The 20,400-nt window shown below is 46.6% G+C and overlaps 1 protein-coding gene across 1 annotated transcript in view; it reads left to right on the top strand.

Annotated features, from left to right (window-relative positions):
• The window catches only part of Adamts9 (ADAM metallopeptidase with thrombospondin type 1 motif 9), a 147,897-nt gene that overhangs the window by 53,825 nt on the left and 73,672 nt on the right, over positions 1-20,400 (top strand). The window contains exons 14-21 of the mRNA XM_048801020.1: positions 4,542-4,668; positions 8,863-9,073; positions 9,762-9,926; positions 12,025-12,186; positions 16,060-16,179; positions 17,704-17,808; positions 17,938-18,105; positions 20,103-20,372. Of these exons, the coding sequence (XP_048656977.1) occupies positions 4,542-4,668; positions 8,863-9,073; positions 9,762-9,926; positions 12,025-12,186; positions 16,060-16,179; positions 17,704-17,808; positions 17,938-18,105; positions 20,103-20,372 (1,328 nt within the window). The remainder of the gene's footprint in view (positions 1-4,541; positions 4,669-8,862; positions 9,074-9,761; positions 9,927-12,024; positions 12,187-16,059; positions 16,180-17,703; positions 17,809-17,937; positions 18,106-20,102; positions 20,373-20,400) is intronic.

Genomic DNA, 20,400 nt, shown 5'->3' with positions numbered 1-20,400 from the left:
CACTGCTGCTGAGGCTGGCTTTGAACTCATGATCCTCCTGCCTCAGCCTCCCCAGCAGCTGGGATGACAGGTGTGCAACACCACTTCATCAGTAGCACACCTACTAAGGGTAGGGATCTTTCTTGGGTTTACAAAAGCAATTTTTTAAACGATTTCTTTACTCCAAGGCATAGGCTGTCTTGCAAGACCCACTATTTAAATTTTTTAAAAGCTGCAGACCTAAACAAATTTGATTTCCACTTGTAAACCAAGGAAAGGATGCATAAATTCATTCATTGAACATTTGCCGAGACCCTTCTTGGAAAATGTTAGTGGTTCCCAAATTCTAGAGAGAGATTTTCAGAAGCCACCTGGCCTCGGGAAGTTAATTTAATACCAAGTCAGGCCTGTTTCTCCCTTAAGTCAGGAATAGCAGAGTCGATGTCACGGAGGTGTGGTGAGGGGACCGTGCGTGGGAATCCATGATGACCTTCCAGGTTAAATGGCCCTGAAGCAGTGGATGACTGGGAAGTAGAAGGCCAGCTCCCTAAAAATGAAACCAAGGTTTTACCACAAATAGAAGGAAAAGATATGGTTGGAATTTTATCTTGAGAAGTAAATCTGAAAGTATGCAAATAAGATTCTTTTTAGCTCATATTCAACAAATTACATTTTAATTGGAGTCATTCCGAGTTTTTTAGATTGGAGATCAAAAGCCATCAGAACATACATTTCTGTAAGTTTTGCAGTCAGTTTGTATGACAAGACAGTAGTGCCTTCTTCTCTTAGAGTGTGACTCCATGAGCCTTTTAATTTTTATTTTATTTTGTTTTATTTTAGTTTTTGGTACTGGGGATTATACCGAGGGGCACTCGACCACTGAGCCCCATCCCCAGCCCTTTTTATATTATATTTAGAGACAGGGTCTCACTGAGTTGCTTAGGGCCTCTCTAAGTTGCCGAGGCTGGCTTTGAACTCACGATCCTCCTGCCTCAGCCTCCAAGCTGCTGGGATGACAAGCGTGGGCCACCGCGCCTTGCTTGCCATTTTGATATAACTCTACATTGTGAAATAATCGCCAAAACAGAGTAATGTACATGTTTTAGCATAGTGACCATTTCCTTACCTGTGTTTGTGCATGTGCACATCCAGCTAGAAATGACACTGATGACCGACCCTCTGGACTCATTATCACCGTGCAGTACATCAGATCTGCAACATTTATCATCTTTGAACCCTCTCCCCATTCCCCCTCCTTCCAGCCCCCTGTAACCACCGTTCGACTGTCTGATTCTCTGAGTTTCATTATCTTAGTTTTCATCTTTGCTTCAATTCGGCCAGCTCCTCATCTGGCCAGTGTTTTGGCACTTGATCCAAGCAGTTTTCCAATTCCACTTCTTCAGCTTCACTGATTCTTTTATCTTTTGCAAGATTTGGAGAACATTCACTTTAAAAAAATAAAAATAAGTGTTTAGTGAGCACCTGCTATTTCCCCTTAAGAAGCACAGTAGTAGTGGGTGCCCACACCCACAGTGCCCACACCCTGGCCCCTGGGGGCCTCCGATAGTCGTGCAGAATGAAAAGGTCATGGAGAAAAAAGAGGATGGGAAAAGAGATGGAATCTGTGCTGACCCTGAATGACATTTGCAGTTTGGAAAAGAATGGTCCAGGCAGGTGTCTGGGACTGCTACTGTGTGACGAGTTATCTCAAGACACAGTGCGACATCACAGGGTAGGAAATGTCTCTGTTTCTCACATCGGGAATGTGGGAGCAGTGTAACGGGGTGTTTCTGGCTTGAAGGCTAGTGTGAGGTGATGACACTTAGGGCTGTGGTCTCATCCAAAGTCTCCCCTGGAGCTGGAGGATCCGCTCCTGGCTGGCTCACGCTCCTCTGGTTGGCAGAAGGACTCAGTTCTCTGAGCTTCCCCAGGGTGTTTGCTGGAACCTCAGTCTGGGCATCCCATCACCTGGCAGCTAGCCTCCCCTAAAACTAGAGATCAAAGGAAGAGAGAGGCCAGGCATGGTGCACAGGCCTCTAACCCCATTAGCTTGGGAGGCTGAGGCAGGAGGATTGCTAGTTTGAAGCCAGCCTCAGCAATTTAGCAAGGCCCTAAGCAACTCAGTGAGACCCTGTCTCTAAATAAAACACAAGAAGGGTTGGGGATGGGGCTCAGTGGTTGAGCACCCCTGGGTTCAATCCCTGGTTTTCCCAGTCATTCCTGTTGGGTGTGGGAGGGGGGCGAGACAGGGTGACTGCCTGGAAAAAAGGATCCGCAGGGCCACGTGTGAGGCTGGCCGCCACCCTGGGCCTCATTGGAAAGGTGGCACTGAGCATCACATTGTGTATTTGCAGATAACACCATTTGTCAAACAGAGGTGACCTCACAAAGACTCAGCAGGCTCAAGTAATGAAGGCATACATCAAGTGTGCCTGTGTGGGAGGGGATTGAAGACCTTCTCCACGCACGGCTACGCATTTTCAAATCAAATGAAATACATTTGCTTCCATCTGTGGTCCTGTGACTGTGGGGCTTCTACAGGGAGCCCCAGGCTCACCAGGACCCCTGTATTCTGTTTCTCTTAGTTTTCTCTATTCCACTTGGTTTCCATAGTCACCATTAGGAGTAGATGTTTTAATCTCCATTTTAAAGAAATGGAGTCAGAGAGGGAAAGTGGATTGCCTAAGGACACACAGCTGGCATTGGGCGAATCAGGAATGTGCTCTTGCCTATGGGGCTGCAAAGCCCCTGATCTGTGGACTCTCTGCCTGTTAGGGTGGGATCTCATTTTCCTTTTCTTTTGTTTACTATTTTTTATTTGATCTTTTTAGGTATACATGGCAGTAGACTATATTCTGACCTATTATGCATACATAGAGTCTAACTTCCCATTCTAGAGGTTGTGCATGATGTGGAGTTTCCCTGGTCGTGTGTTCATATATGAACACCCAGGAAAGTTCTGTCCCATTCACTCCACTGTCTTTCCCATTCTCATCCCCCTCCCTTCCCTTCATTCCCTTTTGTCTCATCCAGTGACCTTCTATTCTTCCCTCCCTACTTCCAATTGCGTGTATCAGAGAGAACATGTGGACTTTGGTTTTTTTTTTGGATTGGCTTGTTTTGCTTAGCATGATGATCTCCAGTTCCATCCATTTACTGGCAAATACTATCATTTCATTCTTCTTCAAGGTTGAGTAATATTCCATTGTATATATATATATATATATATATATATATATATATATATATATATATACNGAGGAGGATGGAGAGGAGGATGGAGAGGAGGATGGGGAGGATGGAGAGGAGGGGAGAAGGTAGGGAGGGGAGGAAGATGTGGGGAGAAGGTGGAGGAGGAAGGGAGGAGAGGAGGAGGAGAGGACGAGGAGAAGGGAGGGGGAGGGGGAGGGGGAGGGGGAGGAGGAGGAGGAGGAGGAGGAGGATGAGGATGATTTTTGGTACCAGGTTTGAACTCAGGGGCACTTGACCACTGAGCCCTATCCCAAGCCCTATTTTGCATTTTATTTAGAGACAGGGTCTCACTGAGTTGCTTAGGGCCTCCCTTTTGCTGAGGCTGGCTTTGAACTCACAATCCTCCTGCCTCAGCCTCCCCAGCACCTGGGATTACAGGCCTGCACTTCTATATATGAGAGAAACAAACAACCCTTGACCTTCTGAGTTTGGTTTATTTCCCTTTACATAATGATCTCTAGTTCCATCCATTTTATTGCAATTGACATATTTCATTTTTATTTATGGCCAAAAATAAAACTCCCCTGTGTATATAGACTGCATTTTCTTTATCCATTCATCCACTGGTGGACACCCAGGCTGATTCCATAGTCTGCCTGTTGTGGATTGTGCTGCTGTAAACCTGGCTGTGCATGTGTCACTGTGGGAAGATGACTTTAATTCTTCAGGATAAATACAGACGGGTGATACATTTGGGTCCTGTGGTGGTTCCTTGCCTAGTCTTCTGAGAAACCTCCATAACGGATTTCCACAACAGTTGTACCCATTTACGATCCACCCACAGTGTGAAAGTGTCCCTTTCCCCCAGCATCCTCTCCAGCACTTATTATTTGTATTCTTGCTGACTGCCATTCTGACTGGAGCTACATGAAATCTTGGTGTTGTTTTGGCAAATTCGGGTTATGCTAGGTTCTCTTATCTAAAGAGCTTGGCACATAGGCGCATAGCCAAGCAAGATCCATTTGCCACTTTAATTTTTCAGAGACATGGTTTCAGTAGTCACATACTCTTGATTTTTTTTTTCTTTTGCTAAATTAAGGTCAGCAAACTACAGCCACAGGGCCAATTCCAGCCTGCCACCTGCTTTTATAAATAAAGTTTTATTGGAACACAGCCATACCCATGTGTTTATGGATCATCTGTGACAGCTGTATTTTCTGCCCTGTCATGTTGAGACGTGCAACAGAGATCGTGCTGGCCAATAAAACTGAAAATATTTATAAGCTGGTGTTCCCGTAGAAAATGCTTTCCAGACCTTAGTCTAAGTAGGACTGTGTGCTCTGAATAATTTTTTTGTCCTCTTTGCTCAGGGGAGCGGAAACGGAAACCTGTTTGCAGCAGGGAATCTGACCAGCTTACCGTGTCGGATCAGAGATGCGATCGGCTGCCCCAGCCAGCACCCATCACGGAAGCCTGCGGCACAGACTGTGACTTGAGGTGGGCCCTGCTCTTTGCTGCTGAGTGGAGAGGGTCTTGTGGGGAGTCTGGAAGGAGGTCTGGGCGTGTGGATCAGAAGGAGGGGGTGTTCAGCTTTAATCCTTCTTCCTAATGTTTTGTGAGATGAGCTCTAGCCAGTTCTCCATCTGTTAGATCCTATCATCTAAGACACATATTGGTGGATTTCTTGTTCTCCTAAGAATTAAAGAGTCAGTAGAGTGTGGCCTTTGCCAGAAAACATTCCACCTTGATCTTCAGAACTCACTGATGAGGCATTCAAAGTCAGCAAGAGGTGGGGAAACTCACCAGGCACACGCCTGTCATCCCAGTGGCTCCGGAGGCTGAAGCAGGAGGATCAAGAGTTCAAGACCAGCCTCAGCAACTTAGCAAGGCCCTAGGCAACCTAGGGAGACCCTGTGTCTAAATAAAATATAAAAAGGGCTGGGGATGGGGCTCACTGATAAGTGTCTCTAGGTTCAATCCCCAGTACCAATAATATTAATAATAATTAAATTTTTAAAGTAATAATTAAAAGTCTTCAAAACAAAGAGTAGGGGGACTTTATCCCTCTATGCCCATGATGTTCTGCATCCACCCAGGGCACATTCCACCCAGAACATGAACTCTTAGGCATGCCAAAGTTGCATGGAGGAGCAAGAAGAAAGTCTGTTTAGAACTATCTATATTCAAACAAGTATTTATGAAAGCAAAGTCGGAGGCAGGAAGTATTGAATGGGTGGAGAACCCTGAAGCTTTCCTCTTGTCTGCAAGGTTAACAGTGTCCTAGTGAATAATTTGGGGGTGCCTTGTGTATTCTACATGTCAAGTGAACTCAGTTAAGGTGTGCTGCCATTTCATCCCTCTTTTGCAGTCCAGAGATTAGGGGCAGAGAGTGGTATATGGCTGTGTTAAGGTCTCACCATTCATAAGCCACAGAGTGACTACTTGAACATTTTGAAGTTCCCACAGCACTGGACCAAAGCCTTCAAGTAGTGCAGGCTTCCTATAGTGCTGGATGGAGTGCAGATTTGGAGGCATGGAGAGAATAGTGCTGTGATCGATTAGTAATGCCTGTCATGGGAGTCAAAGTGGAAATTGTGATAGGTGTGCTGTCTCTCAGCCAGTCCTGACCTGAGGCTCTGACTTCAAAGACAGGACTTTTCCACCCTCACATACTTCTTCTTGACACATTGTTACTGATCTGCTTGCTCATTGGCTTGCTCAAAAGCATTGACCAAATATTTATTGTAAAAAATAAAATAAAATATTAGTCATTAAAAGGTGAACATTCACACTAACAACATTCTTTTTTTCAGTGAAGTAGGGGGTACCAGCTCAGGGGCACTGGACCACTGAGCCACATTCCCCAGCCCTACTTTTTGTATTTTATTTAGAGACAGGGTCTCGCTGAGTTACTAAACACCTCACTTTTGCTGAGGCTGGCTTTGAACTCATGATCCTCCTGCCTCGGCCTCCCTAAGTGCTGGGATTACACCTTGTCACCATGCCCAGTTTAAGACAATATTTTTATTTTTCAGAAGTGTCCATATAAACCCATTTGCTTCAGTCGATTCAGTTAAATTATAATTAAAGATCCTTTCAGAAAAAATAATCAGTGGACTAACTGCTGGACTGAATTAATCACTAATGTTTGGCAGAAAAAACTAAATTGGTGCATAGATACCTTGAGATACAGCCTTAATAAAATGAGAAAGGTAGCACTTTCAGGTTAGCCTTCTTTCTAATTATCACTGTGAAAGTCATGGGATATGGTCATGTGTTTTCTAAGAACTATTTTTAACACTTATGTTATTCTGTTAATAGTCTCACATTGATAGGATAGTATTTATATTTCTTATTGCCTTGTATATAATCTTATATTATCTTATTGATAGAACTAATAGCCTGTTGATTTCTCAAATACCACTATAACACAGGTATCGTCACCATTTTACAAATGAGACTAAGAGAAGTTAAGCAGATTGCCCAAGGTCACACAGCCATCTAGTGCCACCTTCACTCTGTCAACCTGATGTCAATATAATCATGATTTGTGCTAATTATTTTGGGTACTAGGGATTGAACCCGGGTTTGCTTAATCACTGAGCCACATCCCCCAGGCCTTTTCAATATTTTATGTAGAGACAGAGTCTCACTAAGTTGCTTACAGCCTTGCTATGTTGCTGAGGCTGGCTTTGAACTCAGGATCCTCTTGCCTCAGCCTCCTGAGCCTTTAGGATTACAGTCATGCACCACCATGCCCAGCTCAAACCAGTGTTTTTGAAAAGCCCTACCAAACAAGTCCTTCCGCAGGTGGACATGCATAACACTGATCAATATCCTGGAGGCTCTGAGAAGATCTGTAGTATGGAAGCCAGTTTAATTTGGTAGTTCTCAAAATCATTTAATCCTACAATCCTCACACAGACACCCCTTCATGAACACAATCACACATTGTCCCTCAGTTTCCACTTATTGACGAGACATTGGAGGATGCTTTTCTGAAATATACTCATTAAATATAATTGTGTTTAATTTCCCATGAAATGAACTCAATGGTCTCAGCACACCGAAGTTAGACCACTGTCCAGAAAGAGAATCTAAGTCATGTGACAGTGTTTGGGAAGAATTTTTCACATGACCTTCCCACAGACTCTGCAAGCCTCTCTGCTGAGATTCTGGGCATCGTGTGGACATCAGGGAAATGACTTTGGTTGGGGTGCCCGCCTCCTTGATCCTGGATGGAAAACAACCCATCCCAGAGGGTAGCCAAGATCAAAGTGCAGCTGAAAGTTCAAGATGCTTCTGTTGAGTTGGTCCACACTCTTGCCCTCCTTCCTGCAGGAAGGGAGAGTTTGCCCCTGTTAACTGTGATGGGATGAGATGAAGCGCTGGTCCGCAAGCCCCGCTGAATGTGTTCTGGGTTAGAACAAAATCCTCTCAATACTGTGTCCCTCCAAGGGAAAGTCTCTAGCCCACTGTCCTTGCCAATGGGCACCTCTGACCTGCTTCTGAGCATCAGTGAGAAATTCCATGACAAGCATATCATGGAATAATCCTCTCCCCCTCCCCGCCACCCCCCCCACTCCTTTTCCAAACAGTTGTACATAGAAGAACTCTTAAAACACTGGAGATGAGGAAGCCATCTAATTTCCAAGCAGTAGCCAAATTCCAAAAGTCAAATCCAGTGAAGATTATCAAGAAATCATCTTTTTTGAATTTGTAAATCCAATAAACAAAATTGTATTTCAAGTTCTTTTATTTAGTTTATTCCTGCTGAGGTAAGAGTTCCAAGCCAGCCTCAGCAAAAGTAAGGCCCTAAGCAACTCAGTGAGACCCTGTCTCTAAGTAAAATACAAAATAGGGCTGGAGATGGGGCTCAGTGGTCGATTGCCCCTGATTTCAATCCCTGGTACAAAAAAAAAGACTCATTTTATTAATTTTCCTTTTTTTAAAAAATTTAAGCCCTGCTGACTTTGTTTCTAGGGTGTTGAAAGAAACTGACAATTTACTGGTATTTATTGAGCACTTACTGTGTGCCTACAAAGTTTCATTAAAGATACTGGGGATACAAAGATTTATAGATTCAAATCTAAATTTATAAGCGTATAATTAATTTTTATAACATATAGATCACATCTTTGCAGAATTTAGTCTTTGTTCTCAGATAATAGTGCACAGGGTTTAACATACTGGAACTTCACAGTTGCAGTGCAAATTCTTCATTCTTTGAGTAACTCACAGAATGTTCATTGAGCACTTCCTAGCCTGGGCCTAGGCAGCAGAGGCTTCCTGTGATTTGTTTCCAAGAGAAGTTCTCTGTTAGAAGAAGCCAAATGAAATGCTAGATTGCATGAACTTTTTAAATATAAAGTGGCTCTTTCTGCTCTGTTGAATTCCAAAAAAAACCACAATTTTTTCTTTCTTGGTTCCTTAAATTTTAGATGGACTGTATCAGAGAGAATCTTCCCAAAGACAGAGACTCTGGTCATCATTCTTTGACTTCTGCGCATACCCACAGCCATGAAAAATACATGGATAGTTGGTTTGAAATTGGATTTCAGTAACTCACTGGGGCTTTGAGCTCCAGGGTATTTGAGTTAAGGAAGAAAAAAGAACTCACCTCTTCCGCTCATTGGCTGAGGCACATGTGTTTTAACAGATGCATTGGTTTCTCTTTATTCTGCTTCACAGGTGGCACGTGGCCAGCAGGAGTGAATGCAGTGCCCAGTGTGGTTTAGGTTACCGCACATTAGACATCTTCTGTGCCAAATACAGCAGGCTAGATGGCAAGACCGAGAAGGTGGATGATAGTTACTGCAACAGTCACCCCAAACCAAGCAACCGGGAGAAATGCTCAGGAGAATGTAACACAGGCGGCTGGCGCTATTCGGCTTGGACTGAAGTAAGTTGGTTCTCATAGAAGAGCATCCTCTTGGATCAGTTGGAGGAGTTGATGGTGACTCCTTGCAGGATTGCATTAAGAAGCCCATTTAGCTGGAAGCGGTGGTGCACACCTGTCATCCCAGCAGCTGGGGAGGCTGAGGCAGGAGGTTTGTGAGTTTAAAGCCAGCCTCAGCAAAAACGAGGCCCTAAGCACTTCAGTGAGACCCTGTCTTTAAATAAAATATAAAAAGGGCTGGGGATGTGGCTCAGTGGTTAAGCATCCCTGGGTTCAATCCCTAGTACAAAAAAAAAAAAAAAGGAGAAGAAGAAGCCCCTTTTAGGCTGTATAGAAAAGAGTACTGCGATTGATATTTAATGCCTGAACCCATTCAAGCTCAGCTGGAAAGAATCCCATGATTGATTGGTAATGTCTGACCCAGGCAGAACAATTGCAGAAGTGGTAATAACAATTGCAAGTGGTAAAACAAATCAACCAGCCACTTTTCTAGACCTCTTGGGCCATTTCCAATTTTATTTTCCTATGCCAATGAGCTACTGCGGACTTCAATATAAACCCAGGTATTAAATTGAGAGCATGCAAAAGAAATCTCTCCAAAAGAAAAAGTAGAGTCAGCCGGGTGGGTTGGTGGTTAAGGTTAGAAGAGGATCTTGACTCCACAGTGGTCTGATTGGACTTTTCGTTACAGTGTTCTAAAAGCTGCGATGGGGGAAGCCAAAGGAGAAGGGCTATTTGTGTCAACACCCGCAATGACGTCCTGGATGACAGCAAATGTGCCCATCAGGAAAAAGTCACCATTCAGAGGTGCAATGAGTTCCCGTGTCCACAGTGGAAATCGGGAGACTGGTCAGAGGTGAGATGGAGGAGCTGCTGATCCCCAGGTGGCCTCGGATAGCTGACTGTGGGTCCCCCTGGTGTGTTGAAGGCTGAGCCTACAGAACCTCTCCCTCCACCCCTTGAGAAAGCAGCAGGCCCGTTCCCCACCCAGGCTGTGGCTGAGTACTGGCTGGGCCTTGTCCACCAGAGACCTTGACGTCACGGGGTGTGTCTGGATCCACCATGATGGCTTCTGTTGGTGACTTTGGAGTCCCAGCTCTCACCCTCCCCCCTTGTTGAGCCCTAAGTATCTGAGTGGGAGTCAGGGCTGTAGTAATCCTGAGGCTCGGCTAGCTCAGGCCTCAAGTCCTCATCTTGGAAATAAGAGACGTCCACCCCAGGGAGGGACCTCTGACTCGGGCATCCATTTACCGGAGGAAAACTTAGATGAAAGAGAAAAGGACCAGGCCGAGGTCCAGACCCGTGCCTTCCTCATCCCTGAGCTTATGAACTTTGTGACCCAGGACAGTGAGGAGAAGAAGGGCTCTGAGCTTTGCCCCGGGTGAGCCAGCCCAGGGACAGTCACCAAGAGGCCCACTCCTTCCACCTTCCTAAGGGGACGCAGGAGGAAGGGGATCAAGGTTCCCGTATGAAGGAGCCAAGTCAGGAGTGTGGGGAGGAGAGTCTTTATAGCCACAGTGACCACAGCCGTGTCCTTCCCTCTTCCACGGAAGTGCAGCCTCAACCATTTACCTTCACCATCAAATAAAGTGCGGGTCTGAAGAGGAGAGGGTCAGTGTCGGTGGAATGGTAGGGAAGCAGTGGTACAGGCGGTGGTGAGGGCTCCTGGCAAGGGGACCAGTAGACCTAGTGTCTGAGGTCTCAGGTAAACTGTCTCATATCTGGTTTAAAAAAACTGAAAGGAGGAGGCCAGGCGCTGTGGCCCACGCCTGCAACCCCAGCAGCTCTGGAGGCTGAGGCAGGAGGATCACAAGTTCACAGCCAGCCTCAGCAACTCAGCAAGACCCTGTCACTAAATAAAATATAAAAAGGGCTGGGAGATACGGCTCAGTGATTAAGCACCCCTAGGTTCAATCCCTGGTACCTGCCGCCCCCCAAAATGAAAGGTGGTAGTAGGCTTGAATTTTACTTAGATGGCTAATTCTAGGTGAAGTGTCATTTCAAATTAGGTAACAGACCTTTGATCAGTTAGGGGTGGGGAAGATCAGACTAAGAACTCAGAATGGTCCAAAATTCCTTAGATAAAAAGATTGGAAGGGAAACAGCTAAGTGTGGTTCACACTTGGCCCTCGTGCAGTGAGATTTTGACTATAGGAATGTCCTTTATTTTTCAAAATTTCTAAAGGAAGCTGGGTACGGTGGCGCACACCTGTAATCCCAGAGACTTGGGAGGCTGAAGCAGGAGGATGGCGAGTTCAAGGCCAGCCTCAGCAACTAGGGAGGCCCTAAGCAACTCAGAGAGACCCTGTTTCTAAATAAAATATGAAAAAGGGCTGGCGATGTGGCTCAGTGGTTAAGCACCCCTGAGTTCAATCCCCAGTGCTTGACCCCAAAAAATGTTTCTTAAATTGACATGAACAATAATGACGTTGATATTTGACGTGTTTTGGGGTAAAATTTGTGCTAAGTCCTTTACCCGGATGCCTTTCCTTTAGTGTTCACAACACTTTGCAGTAGGCAGGGCTGTTAACCCATTTTACAGATGAGAAAATGAAATCCCAGGGGGCCCCTCTCACTTGATTGCATTGGGGTTCAAACACAGTTTGGTTGGACTTAACCCCCTAGAGAATCACGAATGCTGTCTTTCTTTTCAGTATTTCAGGGATTGACACTCTGTTGAGTTTATTCTCTGTTTAAAAGTGGCTCAGAGACTAAGTACAGAAAGGAGGAGGAGGAAAAGAAGGAGAGAGAGAGAGAGAGAGAGAGAGAGAGAGAGAGAGAGAACGTGTACGTGCGTGTGTGTGTGTGTGTGTGTGTGTGTGTGTGTGTCTGTCTGTCTGTCTAGACAGCCATGGGGACAGGCCATGCCTCTTCTCACTGGTGACTACCCGCCGCCGGCCCAAACCACAGCCCTGGATGAACCGGCCCCTGACTGCCTCTGCTTTTCATTGCAGTGCTTGGTCACCTGTGGAAAAGGGCACAAGCATCGCCAGGTCTGGTGTCAGTTTGAAGACCGAGTAAACGACAGGCTCTGTGACCCTGAGACCAAGCCAGTGTCCATGCAAACTTGTCAGCAGCCGGAATGTGCATCCTGGCAGGCGGGTCCCTGGGGACAGGTATTTTAACCGATAAGATTCTTGGCTACATTCTTTCCGTCTTATCTGGGGAGGGCTTGTGCGGGGCATTCCAGTGGCCTCCCCAGATCAGCGGCCTCCCCAGCTCTGTGGCCTCCCCAGCTCTGTGGCCCTGGAGCAAGCACGTGAGACCCTCTGCCCCATCCAGCTCCCCTCCCCAGGGTCGCCACTTCCCTGCCAGAGTTCAGGGCTCTGTCCACAGCCTCACCGCTCGTTTGCGCCCTTTGGCTTCAACTGCACGTGCGCCTTGAAACAAATCCACAGCAGACTCTGCGTCTGGCTGATGTTATCTTCTCCTGCCTCTGCTAGGCTGCTATAGAGTACAATCCGATCCATGCCAGAGCCTTTGGCAGGAGGTCTGGGGTGGGATGTGGAAGGGCTATTTTGGCTCCCAGCGTCAGGATTCCAAAGCTGGCCTCCCAGAAAGAAGCCAGGCTCTTCCAGCCTAATGAGTTAGATCAAGGGCGCAGAGTCATCAGGCTTGGAGGGAACCTTTCCCAAGTCCTCCTGGTCTGTGGGTCCTGTAGTCTTTACTTGATCCAGTCTTAAAGGAGAGAGGGGGCCTCCCTGGGTCTTGCGTTCACCCCTGGAATTCAGTCCTCCCTAATATAGAAGCAAATGTTCGTGTTCTGTTGAAGCTGGACTCGGAGTTCCCAGCACAGGGCTAGCAGCTGTGGGATGTCACTTATGTAACCTCTTGAAAAATGTTGAAGAATGACTCTCCCTGCACCCTGACCAGCCACGGCCCCTTCTGTCCTTTAGCCTCTGTCTTTATTTCCAAATTTCCGCGCAATCAATGACAGCAGCTTCATTGCCTCATTTCTGCAATGTCTGCCATCCATATTTTTTGGCAGGGTGAGGGGGTACCTGAGATTAAACTCAGGGGCACTCGACTACTGAGCCACATCCCCAGAGCTATTTAGTATTTTACTTAGAGACAGGGTCTCACTGAGTTGATAAGGGCCTTGCCATTGCTGAGGCTGGCTTGGAACTCATGATCTTCCTGCCTCAGCCTCCTGAGCCCCTGGAATTACAGTCATGCGACACTGTGCCCAGCCTTTTTTTTTTTTAATTAAAGTGAAAGCCATAGTATAAAACTAAAATTTTTAAATGAAAAAAATCAGAGACCTCTAACGTATTCATAATGTTTTGCAGCCTCTATTTACTTCCAAAACATTTTTATCAGCCCCCACCAGAAGAAACCTTGACACATCAAGTAGGTTGTTCTCTGTACCCTTCTTCCCTTAGGTCCTGGAAGCCACCAGTTTGCATTCTGTCCATACGGGTTTGCCTGTTTGGACATTTCATAGAAATGGAATTATATGCTGGGTGTTGTGGCGCACACCTGTAATCCCAGCAGCTGGGGAGGCTGAGGCAGGAGGATCGTGAGTTCAAAGCCAGCCTCAGAAACTTAGCAAGGCCCTAAGCAACTCAGTGAGACCCTGTCTTTAAATAAAATACAAAATAGGGCTGGGGATGGGGCTCAGTGGTCGAGTGCCCCTAAGTTCAATCCCCAGAACCCCACCCCCTGAAAAGAAATGGAATTACACAGTACGTGCCATCTGTATCTGTCTTCATATTACATGCTGCTTTCAAAGTTCACCTATGTGGTAGCATGTATTGGTATTTCATTCCAATTCTTACCTGAATAATATTCCATTCTATGGATGTAACACAATTTGTTTATGCCTTTATTTTTTTATGGATATTTAGGTTGTCTCTACTCTTTGGCTACTGTGAATTACTAGCCTGAATATTCACAAATATGTATCTATTTGAGTACCTGATTTAACTCCTTTGAGATCTATATACCTGGGAATGCAATTGCTGGATCATCAATTCTGTATTTAGTTTTTAAATTTCCAAGTTGTTTTCCATAGCACTGTACCATTTTACATTATAAAAGCAATATGCGAGGATTCTAATTTTTCCATGTCCTTTTCGGTGGGCAGGGGTGGGATACCAGGAATTGAACCCAGGGGCACCACTGAGCCCCACCCATCCCCAGCCCTATTTTGTATTTTATTTAGAGACAGGGTCTCACTGAGTTGCTTAGGGCCTTGCTAAGTTGCTGAGTCTGGCTTTGAACTCACAATCCTCCTGCCTCAGCCTCCTGAGTTGCTGAAATTACAGGCATGTGTCACCACACCCAACTTTCTAATCTTTATTATTTCCTTTCTTCTCCTAATTTTGGGCTTACTTTGCTCTTCTGTTTCTTCCTTCTTAAGCTACACATTTTGCTCATTGGCTTGAGGTTGTTTTTCTTTATCTTACACAGTCATTTGCAACTATCAATTTCCCATGAGCCCTGCTTTCCCTGAATCTCATAAATTTTCTTATTTCTGTTTCGTTTTCATCCATCCCAAGTACTTTCCTGTGTCCCTTGTGATTTCTTCTTTGGCCTGTGGGTTGTTTGAAAACATGTTAATGTCCATGCATCTGTGAACTTGGCCGATTTGCCTCTGTTGATTCCCTTGTGGTCAGAGAACATGCTTTGTGTTACCTTCTTATTAAATGTCTTGAGCCCTCTTGGGTGGCCTAATGTGTGGCCTGTCTTGGAAAATGTTCCCAAAATTGGAGAGCAATGTGCAATATGGTAGGTGGGTGAGCAAAGATGCCATCACACTGTCTTATTGAAATTGGTCGGTGCTCTCCGAGTGGCCGTAAGATTTTCTGAGATGCCAGAGTTCCAAAAATGTTGATTCTGCCCATTGTTACCAGCTTGGTGGTTGCTTTAGTGGAGAGACTAAATTTTGGAACTTCTTACTTACTCTGCCATGTCTCTGACCTCACTCCTGCTGTTAGACTGCTTTTCAAAATCTGTTTATCCATTATATTTATTTTGCCCTTTTATTTATTTCCTTTCCTACCTGGATACAGTGGTGTCTTTTTAGCTAACTTTCAATCATTGCATTTTTAGGTGGTTTCTAACATCTTGTGATCTATTATAAGAGCATCGTGCTGTTCAAAAATAGTGACGCGAACTCCTATTATTTCCTCAGAATGTTCTTTCAGAAGCCAAGGAAGGCCGCAGAGCTCTGCGAAGTACCTGTCTGAACTAGAGTGCTGTCTAGGTCGCATGTGAAAGGGGGCTCTTCCCTCCCCTTGGGGCTCACAGCCGGGGGACTGAACCCTGAGTCACTGAGCTGTGACCAACTACCTAACGGAAACGACTTAGAGGAGGAAGGGTTCATCTTGGCCCAAGGTGCCAGTCTGTGGTCCCATGGCACCATTAGTTTGGGCCTGTGGCAGGCAGAACCCAAGTGGTGAGAGGTGCAGGGGAGGAGATTCTCAAGGCAGTTGGAGGCAGAAAGAGTTGGACAGGCAGGGACCAGGGACAAGATATGGTCCCCAAGTCCAGTGACCTTCTTCCTCCAGCTGTGCCTCACCAGCCTGCACTTCCGCCACCTCCCAGTTGTCCATGTGGCTCTCATGGGTTAGTTCCCTGATGAGGTCAGGCCCACATGATGTAGTCGCTTCCCAGAAGCCACACCGTTGAGCATTACTGCCTTGGGGACCAAGCTGTCACACATGGGTCTTCAGAAGACACTTCATATCCAAACTGTATCAAACCTCTACATATATAATTCCATTAGGAGGCAACAATAATTCCATGTGTCACATAATAGTTGATCAGTAAATACACTGATGCATTTTGATGAATGGTCCAATCATTATAGTGTAATCATAATCACGGGCAAATGAAGCTACTGATTGGTGCAGAGCTAGCAGCTAAGTGCTTTGGGCATCGGCCCCTCTGGCCTCCTACGATGGAAATGCTTTTTTCGGGCAGACACTTGGAACAGTAGGAAAAGGGAAGATTTCTGAATGTTGTGTCTCATTTTCCTCCCCCAGTGCAGTGTCACCTGTGGACAGGGGTACCAGCTGCGGGCAGTGAAGTGCATCATTGGGACCTATGGGTCAGCAGTAGACGACAGCGACTGTAATGCAGCCACCAGACCAACAGACACCCAGGTGAGTCCCGCTTATCCAACTCAGTGACCGACGTTGGGCATTGAGACGCCATGACATCCCAGGGGTTCAAACAGAATCGGAACCTTCTCCTCCGTGAGGACAGCAGTCAGACCATCACTTGGTTAAATCACCTGGATTTACTTATATGTTGTGTTTACAGTCTGATATTTTGTTTCATTGCTTTACTTAATTTTCTGATTATTTGGAATATATATATATATAAATCTGATTTTATTTTTATTTATTTTTGGTACCAGGGATTGAACCCAGGGACACTCAACCACTGAGCCTCCAAACCCAGCCCCATTTATATCTTATTTAGAGACAGTTGCTTAGGACCTCACTGAGTTGCTGAGGCTGGCTTTGAACTAGCAATCCTCCTGCCTCAGCCTCCCAAGCCACTGGGATGACAGGAATGCGCCACCACACCTGACTCTGACTTTATTCTAATCAGGTGGCAAATATTGGTTGACTTCCTTTTACTTGAACTTAGATTTAATTTTTAATGATTTCTTTAAAGAATTCAGTAACTAACGTCATGATTTCAGGCAGTGTGTGCTGAAGCTAGCTTGACCCCCTCACCAGAGCCTGGTCAATGTCACAGGAACTTGGTGAGCTGGAGATTAAATGTAGCCATTATTTTAACATGAGAAATACAGACTTTTATTTAAGTAGATGGATTAAAGACAAAGCTGATAAATACCTAGGCTTATCGCTTCCTAATTATTTCAGTAGTCACTCTTGTCCGTGCCCTCGGGTTGTTTGCCTCTGGTACCTGTGTGGGGGAAGCCCACTGTGCTGCTCAGCACCTTCCCGACTCTGGATTGACTGACGTCTCTTTTTAGATGAGCAAGTGGATCTATAATAGAATCATTTTAAAATCATTAAGTAGACCTGGCCCTGAATCCAGACATCTGAAAAGGGATTCCCATGGTATCACATTCTGCACTGACGGAATCCAGCCAGGACTATGAGGAGACGTGGACACACACAGGAATCTGATCTGGGTTTGCTTGGCTCAAGGCAGAAACAGAAAGAGCCAAACAGGAAGGGACCAGGGACGAGATATAGTCCCCAAGGCCAAGGGTTAAGGGAACACTTTTTTGTCATTGTTCCTTTTAGATACCCAGGGCAGTAGAGTGTAATTGCACATATCTACATACATGGAGTCTAACTTCCCGTTCTTGTGGTTGGACATGATGTGGAGTTTCCCTGGTCATGTGTTCATATATGAACACAGGAAAGTTCTGTCCCATTCACTCCACTGTCTTTCCTAATCCCATCTCCCTTCCGTCCTCTTCACCCCCCTTGTCTCAGCCAGTGACCTTCTACTCTCCTCCCTACATTGTGAGTCAGCCTCTGCACATCCAAGGGAGCATTCAGCCTTTGGTTTGGGGACTGGCTCACTTCCCTCATTGCCCCCTCTGTGTGGCGGGTCAGGACCGCTTGCCCCGCGTGTTCTCATCCACTCTCTAAATGTGTGATGACTTGAAATAAGCAGGTTTTCTCCCCTTGCGCGTCTAGGACTGTGAATTCCCATCCTGTCACCCTTCCCCAGTGGTCCCAGAAACAAGGAGAAGCACACACAATGTTCCAAGAACCCAGTGGCGATTTGGATCTTGGACCCCAGTAAGAAATAGATGGGGCGGAGCAGGGAGGGCCGAGGGGACAGGTGTTCTCTGATGGACGACAGGGGGTGGCCCATGCCTGTAAGACCCTCCCTCAGTCCCCTGTCTGCACTGTTTCCCTCCCACCCAGTGCTCAGCCACCTGTGGCAAAGGGACCCGGATGAGGTATGTCAGCTGCCGGGACGAGGACGGCTTGGTGGCTGAGGACAGCGCATGTGCTGCCCTGCCCAAACCAGTGGCCAAGGAGGAGTGCTCCGTGACCCCCTGTGGGAGGTGGAAAGCCCTGGACTGGAGCCCTGTAAGCCATGACTTCTGAGGAATTGGGAACGGGTGGGGGATGGGCAGGGGTGGGGGATGGGCAGAGGGGGGAAGGGCCGGGGTCCCAGTGTCAGTGGTGAGATTTTAGAGGGAGGCAGAGTTTGTGATGGAGTTATTCCACCCACACATACAGCTGGTCAGGGGTACAAACCATGCACGTTTTAAAAAAGATGTAGATTGATTATCACGGGTTTGCAGAGCCTCCTGCTGGGCTGGCTGGAAACCCCAGTCTTCGTGGAGACATGTCAGCTTGTAGTGGGTCCACAGGGTGCATGTGGTTCCTCAAAGTCAAGTGGGTCTAGTTCCCTGCCAAGAGTGGGAAGTGAGTATCCTCCCCCAGTGCCCTGTGCACACCAACCACCATCTGTGGGTTTTTTTTTTTTTTAACTTTTTCTTTGTTCCTTTTAGATATACATGACAGTAGAGTGTATTTTGACCTATCACACATACATGGAGTCTAACTTCCCATTCTTGTGGTTGAACATGATGTGGGGTTTCCCTGGTCATGGATTCATATAGGAACATGGGAAAGTTCTGTCCCATTCACTCCACTGTCTTTCCCATTCCCATCCCCTTCCCTTCTCCCCATTCTTCCCTCTCCAATCCAGTAAACTTCCACTCCTCCTTCCCTGCCCCGTGGTGAGTCAGCATCCACATATCAGAGGGAACATTCAGCTTTTGGTTTGGGGGACTGGCTTATTTCACTTAGCATGATAGTCTCCAGCCCCATCCATTTACCTGCAAATGCTATAATTTCACTCTTCTTTATGGCTGAGTAATATTCCATTGTGCATATGTACATTTCTGTGGGTTTTTATAAAACTAGATGAACCTTTGTCTACAGGAAACTATTGCTTTCTGCCCTGAAAAACTCATGGAGTCCAGGGAAAAGCTTGGCATAGGTGAAAAGGAAACATAAGAAATGAAGGTTATAGTAGTAAATATCAAAATATGAACATAAAATTAGAGGAGTCAAATAGAACTCTCTAAAATCCCAAACCTTATGATTTGCCAGTTGTATCATCCTAGGCAATTTCAATTCTCATTTTTCTTCCTCTCTCAAAAACAAAAAGAACACCTACTTTGCAAAATGGCTGTGAGGGTTATTTGAGATTATAGATGGTAAATGCTTTACAGAAAGTAGGTCCTCAATAAACAGTGTCTGCCCTTCAGTCCGGGCATCTGTCTGTCAGATCCTGGTGTTTATTCATTAGCTATTCGTGAAAGAGCAGCGAATCAAGAATAACAGAGTCCTTGCCTTATGCAAGAATATCCCAGTGGAGAAACCTGTCAGCGAACAAATAAAGCAATGTCTGCTACAGCAGCAGGTCCTGATGAGAGCTAGACACAGTCGAGCAGTGCATGGCCTAGAGAGAGCCATGAGCAGGACCTGAGTGAGGAGAGGCAGCCGCAAGGGGTCTGTTTGGCGCAGCAGGAGGCACAGCGGGGTGAGGCCCCGAGCCGATTGCTTGGAGTGTGCACAAGCACCCTTGAGGCTGGGGCATAGTGAGGGTGACTGAGAGGCACTCATCAGGTAGCCAGTGGTGTCCCCAGAAAGAGCCTATGGTCAGCGGAGGGACTTTGGTTATTATTGTGAGTGACCTGGGAAGTCACTGGAAGGACCCATGATGGGACTTTTGTCCTAAAGAGTCATGTTTTGGGACCTGCAGACAGCAGACTCGGGTGGAGAGCATCAGGTCCTGAGCCTGGTTGAAAGGCCATCGCAACACCCCAGGGAAGGCCAGATCTCCAAGTCAGGCCACTGTCGCTGTGGCCATCGTGACAAGTGGCTGGATCAGGGACATACCTTGAACACTGAGTTATGGGACAGGAGGAAGAGAGGAGTCAAGGTCCATTCCAAGCCTTTTGGGGCCTGAGCAACCGGGAAAGTAGTAGCTGTGTGCAGAAATGAACATGCGAGGCCTCCACAGCGCCCCCCAGTGACCACCCCTTTTTCTTTCTGAACATTCGACATAGTGCTCTGTGACGTGTGGGCAAGGTAGGGCAACCCGGCAGGTGGTATGTGTCAACTACAGTGACCACGGGATTGACCAGAGCGAGTGCGACCCCGACTACATCCCAGAGACCGAACAGGACTGCGCCATGTCCCCGTGCCCTCAGCGGACCCCGGACAAGGGCCTCCCTCAGCACCCCTTCCAGAACGTGGACTACCGGCCCCGGAGCCCCAACCCCAGCCGCACACACGTGCTAGGTGGAAACCAGTGGAGGACGGGCCCCTGGGGAGCCGTGAGTATCACAGAAGACCCCCCCCCCC

Source organism: Marmota marmota, unplaced genomic scaffold (genome assembly GCF_001458135.2).
Source record: "Marmota marmota marmota unplaced genomic scaffold, marMar, whole genome shotgun sequence".
In the NCBI taxonomy this organism is placed as follows: domain Eukaryota; kingdom Metazoa; phylum Chordata; class Mammalia; order Rodentia; family Sciuridae; genus Marmota; species Marmota marmota.
The sequence above is the reverse complement of the archived record's forward strand: the minus strand, read 5'-3'. Positions and strand labels throughout refer to the sequence as shown.